The sequence below is a fragment of the Eurypyga helias genome, unplaced genomic scaffold (assembly GCF_000690775.1).
Source record: "Eurypyga helias isolate BGI_N326 unplaced genomic scaffold, ASM69077v1 scaffold5240, whole genome shotgun sequence".
NCBI lineage: Eukaryota > Metazoa > Chordata > Aves > Eurypygiformes > Eurypygidae > Eurypyga > Eurypyga helias.
This window is the reverse complement of record NW_010226168.1, coordinates 16752-26356: the sequence shown is the minus strand read 5'-3', so window position 1 is coordinate 26356 and position 9605 is coordinate 16752. Positions and strand designations below refer to the sequence as shown.

At 43.0% G+C, this 9605-nt stretch overlaps 1 protein-coding gene across 1 annotated transcript; it reads left to right on the top strand.

Annotated features, from left to right (window-relative positions):
- The first annotated feature begins 5323 nt into the window (after positions 1-5323).
- LOC104509778 (2-oxoglutarate receptor 1-like) lies at positions 5324-6298 on the top strand. Its single transcript, XM_010151834.1, has one exon. The coding sequence runs from the start codon at positions 5324-5326 to the stop codon at positions 6296-6298; it is 975 nt and encodes a 324-aa protein (XP_010150136.1).
- Positions 6299-9605: the final 3307 nt, after the last annotated feature.

Sequence of the window (9605 nt, the reverse complement as noted above, 5' to 3'; positions counted from 1 at the left end):
CTACGAGTCCTAATTGCGGTCAAGTTCAGCAGCTATGCTAGTACACCACAAAAGCCCTGCGATGATCTCTTCTGCCCCAGTGCCTGCAGAGCTAATGGCCAGCCCATTTGGAGGAAAGACACATTGTTTGCAACCAGACCCATGTGATTTAACAGAACAAAGCAAAACGAAAGCATTGGACTTTGCTCTCCACTTCTGTATTTTCAAGAGATCGTGTGCTCCAGGTGTGTAAACGTGTCATCCCATGCATCCTGTTCCCCCTGCCATCACAGAAGGAAAAATACAATATGAAAAGATGATCTGATTTAGGTCATATGCTCTGTGATAGCTGACTCAGCCTATAGTATAAAGTTTTAAGAGGAAGTATTTAGTTAATAATCCCACCACCAAATCATTCCAGCGTCCTTCCTATACAGTGACTAAGAGCAACATTAATATACACACATGAACTCTGTAGGATTTTATAATTGTTGTTTCAGGAAAGGTGCAAATAGCTAGCTTTTTGTTGTTAGATTACTGGTCTTTGCAATTTGTATCAATACTCATCAAACAAGGGAACATAACAGTCCATCTAACAAATCAATGCAGCCTGCCTGGAAGACTGTTGAAACTACATGAATGCTGCCTCCTGTGGGTAGCATTGTTGGAGACTAGCTTCAGCTGAGAGTGGCTGGTTGCTGGTAACAGCAAGAGAAACCCCACTCCGTGGCAGGAACCCACTGTGCAACCTCTGTCAGCGTGACATGGTCCACCTCTGCTGTCCTCCTCTTGCCCCTGATCAGTCCCTCTTACTGGTTCCCATAAACTTTGGAGCCCTCGCATCCATGAAAGAAGCCATAGCCCCTCACCAAAATGCTGGAAAACTAACTCAAGAGTAAGAAAGCTGGTTTGTTTTCAGTCAGCTCACTCATCCAACACATGCCATGGCTGCACAAGCACTGGGGCGGTTGAAAACATGTGGTTTAGGTTGAGAGGAGGGAGGTGATGCTGCCAGTTCTTTTGACAGCAGCCTGCAATTAGAGTCACACAAGCCAACTGGGAAACTACAGGGTATTTTGATTTCCCTCCAATGCATGTAGAGGCGAGTGGCGTGAGGATAGGCTTAAAGCACAAAAAAGGACATGTTTTTTATAAGGATCGGGTTGGTCTACCTATGGGCAGACTTAAAAGGCCCATGGACATGAGGTGGAGAAACTACTGGTAAGGAGATAATGCCCACGAGCCAAAGAGTTGAAAGTCACGCTGTGGGACCAACCTTTCTTTTCAGAGACCCTACACAATGCCAGGCAGGTGATTTAACTCAGATATTCACAAGTAGCCTTTGATAGTTTACTGATAACGTCCCAAGTGCCTGATATGAGCCTCTGGGCCAGTGGCATGGCCAATGTTTCCAAAGGTCTCTGTGCAATGAGGAGCTGCTGAAGGGTGCAAGGAGGCCGGGGGGAGGCAGGAGCCACATTGTCTCTAAGATGATGACGGGATAAGATTTGGGTAAGCTAAGGAGCACAGCTCAGTCTCCATGCAGAGCACCTCTGCATGAATGACCTATTAGTTCCCCTTCCTTGAAACTGATCTGAAAATGGGGGTTTATTTTCTTTTCCTGCCCAGAGTCGGATACTCAGAGGTGACCCCAGTGCCTGCTCGAGACTCCAGTGCCCCAGTCCTGAGGATTTCTGGGCCACGGTGCCAGGAAAGCCCATTTCTGCTTCACTGCCACTGCCAAGGAAGGATAAATACCAGCCACTGCTGCACAGGTTTTCTATTGCTCAGGGGTATAATGTATTAAGTAGTGGACACATTAAATGATCCCTAACTATAATTAGCTCCCCCTGTGCTTATAACAGTACAGCCTCATACAAATAGTTTCTAATGACACATGCAGTGTCTAGGAACAGGGTAATAACTATTTAAACCATTGCTGATCCCTGAACTGGTACACGACAGTGTATTTTACAATTATTAAGAAACTTCGGGCATTTTTTAAAAGTGCTCTGAGCATTGACCTAGAGAAAAGCTTGGTCAGATGAGAACAGAGATGATGCCCTTCCCCTAATGGTAACAGATAGGTAATGTTCTAGTTGTCAGACGTTACAGCTGCCCCAGTTGTGATTTCCCTGCAGTATGATTAGCAAAACAGATAGCCTTCTTCCAACACGTGCCTACGGTACAGGCACGCAAGGAGAGACAGGACAGTCTTCCTAAAAATATTCTTGTCTGTGTGGTTCTCAGCAGCTACACTAAAATGCATAATCCTCAGAAATGAAAGCTTGCTTGTTTAATGCTGGATCCTAATCCTCATCAGTGAGTAGAACCTATAAAATGTACCAAGGCCAAAACGCTGCCAGCCACGCTGGGCAGCTGGGAACTCTTTGCATGGACCAGGTTGCAAGTTCAGGGCTTGAAGCCTGCAGCTTCAAAATTCAAGATATTATTACTTTTTTTCTTTTTAAATAATAATGTCCTTTTATCTTGTTCCTCGAGCTAAGGATGATAATGAGATTTTTATTCAAGAACAGTCTTTTGGTTCAAGAAGCATGGAAAATTGCAGCTTTTGCGAATCATGAAGCACGAAAGCAGACTCAAAAGAAAACAAGTTTGCAACTTCAGCTAGCCCAGTAATAACCAGCCAACGCTAATTGTACATGCTTTGTTCACCAAATATAAGCAGAAAGTTCGCCACGGTTCTCGAAAAGTACATCATGCCAAAAGAAATCTTCACTTCTTGCATGAGATGGAAACGGTACTTTGTTAGAAATTTGGTTTTAATGAAGACAGTATGTCATAGCATTTGTCACCTGACCTTGAAATTGCAACGGGCCTTATTCACTTTAGTGATCAGGTTTCACTTCACAGGAAATGAAGAATAAGTCTAATTTTCTCTTTTGTAACCACATGCACGTACACATACACAGCAATTTAAATGCGATCCACTGCTATTTGAATACTTCAGGTCTACTTGAGCACACAGAACTGCTGCCAGCAAAGCGTGATCTGCCCACTGAAGGCAAGACAGCATGAATGACAGAAAGCAAAAGAGATCTCATACAGCCACCCAGGTCTAAGAGCTGATACCTGAGCTGCGAACTGAGGTTTTCTACGAGTCTCCTAATTTACAGCCACATGGAGTCTCAGTTTGCCAGGGAGTGAATGTATATGGTTTCAAAGACGTACTAAAACCTGCTTCACTGTAAGGAAGACATAAATACATTTAATTTGTAGTGCTTTTTGCTCAAAGCAATATCAAAGGGAGAAGCAGAATTGCAAGTTTTCAGGTAAGCAATATTTCTTCATTTTCAATTTGGAGGGTTCAAGGTTGCAGTGAAGAACCGATCAGCAGTGCAGGAAACTAAACTGGGGATGAATCAAATATTCTAGAAGATGTTGTCTAACTTTACTTGAAATACAGCAGTGGGAGTATTTGGGCGACAGTGGTATTGCCATGCAGCAGAAAAGAAAGAAAACATGCATATCCCTACCTTTGTCTGAATGTAAATCTGGATTTGTTTGAAAACAAGCTTCATGGCCTTTACCTAATGCATCTTTGATCGCAGAGCTAACGTTCATGTTGAAAAGCATTAGCGTTTTAACTGAATTATGGGGAGACTGTTCACATTTCTCTCTGAAGTGCTCCTAAGTAACAAAGTGATACCCATCATTCTGGCTGGTTATGAACAAATAACTCCTGTTGTATCCCAGCTTTAATGACTGCCTTTGTCAGAGAAACTTTTTTGTGTTCTGACAGTCATTGGGATAATGCAAAAACATCCATACAGGTAACATGCCAAATGCTGTTAACTGAGTCACGTCAAAAAAATTCTATACACAGGATTTCCAGGACTTCAGTAAGGTACACTTCTGTCTTTTGTCTTTTTTAATGAGATGACTTTATCCTGGATGTACGATGTAACATTGGTTTACTTTAAAGACTCTGGGACAAGAGGAAGGAATTTGGGCTTGATAGTACCTGTCTAGCACTTTATGAAGTCACTGTAAAATATTTTCTCAGATGGACTAGGTTAGGATCTGGAGAAGTGGTGCTCACCTGAGACACCAAAGACTCACAGTGGCATGCCTCTTGCCTCACTTGAGAGATGTAAAGGTTAGACATGCAGGCCTGAACTTCTCACCCTGGGCTGCCTTTGTTGTCGATGTAAAGATATGGGTATGCCAAAAGAGTAAATCACTCATCTTAGAAACCTCTCTTGTAGGAAAATATATTATGTCCTCCCCTTGATGATAAAGGGGAAATTAGGATTGTTGTCGATGTAAAGATATGGGTATGCCAAAAGAGTAAATCACTCATCTTAGAAACCTCTCTTTTAGGAAAATATATTATGTCCTGGAGGAACCTACATTTCTTCCTTGATGATAAAGGGGGAATTAGGATGACCGGCTTCACCTTAAGCATCTAACGTTTTGATATCTGAAGTTAGATGAGATTATTTTCATCCTTCGCTACCATTCTTTCAGGTTAAAATCCTACCAAGAAAGGTTATGTCTTGAACTCACTGTGGAGAGATCCAAATTGGCCATGGCAGACAAGAAATGTTTTCAGAGACACAAGTCTATTTAGTTCCAATTCGCACAAAATGGGAAGATTGGTGCCTCCACTCAGTATCTGTGCTTTCCACCTTCCCTCCGTGCTTTCAGAAAGAGTCTTTAAGCACTTAAATCAGTTTTGTGCCACTATGAAGCTTGATTTTTTTTAAAAAATAAGCATTCATATAAGTTCTATACTCTGATGACTGCAAGATAGTAAGATCGTATTCAGGGAACAATCTATGATTGACAGGTTATAGGAGCATCAAGGTCTGTATCTGAACCCACCATCTTTTGGTTTTCATGAATCTAGAACAGCATCTCTGGTTTCACGAGCACAAAACACTGATTAGGTCAGATTAATGAAGACAAGATATGGGTATGGTTCTATTTTCTGAAAGGCTAAGACTAATTCACTGTTTTGCAATATCTAAGCCCAAACCCTCTCTCGGTCTCTAAATGTGTGCTTCTACTTCTGAAGGTCTGAAGATAAGCAGTAACTGTCTTCTTCAACATAGGAAGTTAAATGAAGCAAGAGTAAAATTAATCATTACCAAAATTAAGCATAAAGAAGAGGGAAGGGTGAAATTAAAGATTTCAGTGGGGTTATCTAGGTCAGAGCCAGGTATGTTAGCAAATCCCCGTTCCCTTCCTCTGTTATGCCTTGTCAAACATACGACACTTACTCCAGCAACAAAAGATTTAACTGAAAGCATTTGTCCCAACAAATCAATTAAAACTAAACATCTGATTTTTTTAAAGCTTTAAGATGATTTCTGCAAACATGGCATCTGAACGCACAGGCAATTCTACTGCTCTGCCAGGCCACACAGACCCATTGACAAACTGCAAGGATGACGATTTCGTACAGGTGAAATCCTATCTCTCCATCATTTACAGCCTAATCTTCCTGGTGTGCTTCCCAGGGAACATTGTGACAATTTTTGTTTACTTTGTCAAGATGAGGCCCTGGAAAAGCAGCACCATCATTATGTTAAACCTGGCTATCACTGATCTGTTGTATATAACCACACTTCCTTTCTTTATACACTACTCTGCTAATGGAAATAACTGGGTTTTTGGAGACTTCATGTGCAGGTTTATTCATTTTTGTTTCTACTTCAACATGTACAGTGGTATTATCTTTCTTAGCTGCTTCAGCATCTTCCGCTTTTTTGTAGTTGTCCACCCAATTAAATGCTTTTTTCTTCAAAAACGGAGATGGGCAGTGGTGACTTGCGTAGTAGTTTGGATGATTTCCCTGGCAGCCATCAGCCCCTTGGGCATCTTGATTGCCACGAGGCATACGCAGAACAGGACGATCTGCCCGGACCTGGCTGCTGCTGAGGACCTTGACACTAGTCGGTGGTATAACTGGCTGCTGACCAGCCTGGCCTTCTTCTTGCCCTTGCTGACCGTGACTCTGTGCTACGCTCTCATTATTTACACCTTGGCTACCGGGCCCCACACGCGGGCTTGCTACAAACAAAAGGCTCGCAGACTCGCCGTCGTCCTCTTGGTCGTCTTCTATGTATGCTTCCTCCCTTTCCACATCCTTCGAGGGATTCGGCTGGAGCTCCGAGTACGACCAGTTAGCTGCCACTTGAAGAACATGATCCTTTTTATGTTTATTATAGCTAAACCTTTAGCAGCGTTAAATACTTTTGGAAACTTACTGCTCTATGTAGTGACGGGAGACAGCTTCCAGCAGGCGATCCTCTCGCTCCTCAAGTTTCAGACAAACAAGAACTTGAAGTAGAAGAGATTGATGCTATAGAAGAGCCATGGAGGAAAGGTCCAAACCTGCCCTCAACTAGACAGGCACAATAACCCTGCCATCAGAATACTCAGGTTAATGCTGCCAACACCAAAGGAGAGTTAATCTGATCTGTATTTTGAGTTACAAACGGGTCATGAAAAGAGAAAACTTATAATTTAAAATAAAAACTTTAAATAAAATGCTAAAATTTAAATGTGCAACTTCTCAGAATTTTCTCTGCATTGCTTCAAAATACTTGATAATGTCTTCTGGAGAATGGCCAACAGCTTCAGAAGAAAACCGTTTCTTATTATTAGTTGCAGATACAGATTCAGAGTGTGAGCAATTTAATTTAATTTTAGTAACTTGGAAGTTAAGTATCTAGTCAAAGCTAGGTGCCTGCTTTTGACTTGTTTCCTAAGCAATGGAGAGGGGTAAGACACCCCCAGAGGGCAATTCATCACACCTGTTTTAGACCTGTAGGAGGTTCATCTCATCTCCCTGGAGACACTGACAGGGTAGGTGTATGCCTATAAGCTATTCACCTGGTCCCCACTTTATAATTTCCCATAGTGGAGAGAAATAAGCAGTTTTAAAGTGTGATTCACCTAATTATTCTTGATGCCTACATTTGGACTAGGTGAATCATAACCTAGAAGTGCCTGTTTCTCTCCACTGACCATGAAAAGTAAGTAGATCAGACATAGACCCAAATGTTCATTGCCTGCCTTTACACAGCTGAGGCCCAGCTCTAGCACAGAGTGGGATGGATCACTCTCCAGAGGTGGCTAAAATGACGCTTACACAATAAGACCACGTTCAGTTCCTTCAGCGATTGCCTGAAGATTAACGGTGCAATAATACAAGCCCACTTTCCATACTAACTGTGATTTCTGGATTAATTTAGTCCAGGAGTGAGAAGTGAATGGATGCATAAATATGCAAGATACATAGAACCATATCATTATAGAATGGTTTGGGTTGGACGGTCATGTAGTCAAATCCCCTATAATGAGCAGGGACATCTTCAACTAGATCAGGTTGCTCAGAGCCCCATTCAACCTGACCTTGAATGTTTGCAGGAATGGGGTGTCTACTGCCTCTCTGGGCAACCTCTTCCAGTGTTTCACCACCCTCATCATAAAAAATTTCTTCCTTATATCTAGGCTGAATCTGCCCTCCTTTAATTTAAAGCCATTTGCGCCTTGTACTGTTGCTACAGGTTCTATTAAAAGTATCTTTCTCATAAGCCCCCTTTAAGTATTGAAACGCTGCAATAACATCTCCACAGAGATTCTTCCAGGCTGAACAAGCCCAAGTCTCTCAGCCTGTCCCCATAGCAGAGGTGCTCCAGCCCTCTGAGCATCTTCCTGGCCTCCTCTGGACTTGCGCCAACCTGTCAATATCCTTAAGTTGAAGGCCCCAGAGCTGGATGCACTACTGCAGGTGGGGTCTCACGAGAGCAGAGTAGAGGGGGAGAATCACCTCCCTCGACCTGCTGGCCACACTTCTCTGGATACAGCCCAGGATAAAGTTAGCTTTCTGGGCTGTGAGAGCACACACTGCCAGTCATGTCTGTTTTTTCATCCACCAGTATTGCCAAGTCCTTCTCCACAATCCACAGACAATACAAAGTCATTTTTGCCCGTTTTTTACTCAGTGAAGCTCTCCTTGGTCACATCAGGTGAGAAACAACTTCGGGTAATATCACATTTGATGGACAGTAAGGTCTGTCTCACAGGAAAAAAACCCATACATCCTCAGGAATATGTGAGTTTAATACTCAGAGATGCTACCTAGAGAGGTCCCAGGACCAGCTGAAGCACCCCAGCCAACAGCAGTACAAAACTATTAGCAACGTAATATCCAGAGCCCAAAAGTATGACCACAGAATGAATCCTCCAATACATTTTAATAACAGCCTTATTTCATGTTTCATTACTTTTGCTCTCTACTCTGGAATGTTCATTAATCAATGGTAACACATGCTGCCGCAAGGCTCTCATGTGACCCTTCTCCTTATCCAATCCCTCTGTGTGTGGCCTGGTCTTCAAGTGACCACCAGACCAAGACCGCCAGACCACCATTCCCATTAATTGCTTGCCTGGGTGACTGGCAGATAGCCTGTGACTCCTCTGTGGCAGGAGGTGCCCATTCACTGACTCTCAGGGCCAGCTAGGGGGGAGTAACAGGCAACAGCAACTTGCAGGCTTGTCTAGGCAATGAGAGGAGATAAGAAACCATCCCTGACATAGGAAGGGCAGGATGGGGAAAGGAAGAAGAGTGTTTGTCCAGAATACGGTAAAAGATGGGCTGTGAAGGAAAGGTTCTGGAAGAAAGCAGAAGAAGACATTTTCCTGCAGAAATAGCCCATTTGCTTTTAATCCATTCTTGGGTATTAGTCAAGGCAAGTTTTAAAACTTCTGCACAGTGCAGCACGATCTCCCCCTGTGACTATTACACATCCCCAAATCGTGGATAAGCTCTCTAGGTGAAGAGGAAAACTTACCTAGTGCAGACCAGGAGAGATGTTACATGAGGCAAACATCCAAAAAATCAAAAGAAAAGGCCTCCCACCCCACACTGGTTTTGCCAGTCTCTGAGGGGCAGCATCACCACGCTTAGGGTACTGCTCACAGATGCTTGCTCCTGAGACACCAGCGGCAGCTGAACCACCACCAGAAGGCAATACTGAACATGGCATCTTAGCTGTTTTCTCAGTTTAGAGTGTCCTATCAACAAACCGCCAAGTTTTTTTGAGCAGAACCAGCTAATAACCAGCTAAGCCTCTACTGCATATAGACACCGGAGTTTCATTAACTTGAATTGAGTCCTACCTTAACATCTACATCATGGAGTCTGGTTCTTCTGGTGTTTGAGACAGAAAAGGAACTGCATCTGTTTTCACAGCAATATAAGAGCAGTTTCTGTTTTTAACCTCATATGAAGCTCTGCATTTGTTCCCTTTCAGCTCTACTTGATATTTTCTGGGTAAATTACTCAGCACACTCATCTGTTCTTATATCCAGGCTATGTACACCTTGTAAAATGCATTTATAACTTTAATAGAAGTCATAAAGAAGAGAAAAAGAGATCTATACAAGAGTCCCACCTGCTCTCCTGCCCCCCTCCCAATCAATACTGGCATCCCACTTTCATATTGTTCCATGATCCAATAACGTACCCCCTTTGCATGTCCTCTGCGCATGTTTTCTTGCATTCTTCTCCTTCCCTCAAGTCCCACAGCTCCTCTGCATATCTGCCATGCTGACCACTATAGGGCCATAACTGTTGGCAGGTTCATCCC

What these genes read in the sequence shown, in the direction of transcription:
- LOC104509778 (XM_010151834.1), top strand. Translation starts at nt 5,324, where the DNA reads ATGGCATCTGAACGCACAGGCAATTCTACTGCTCTGCCAGGCCACACA.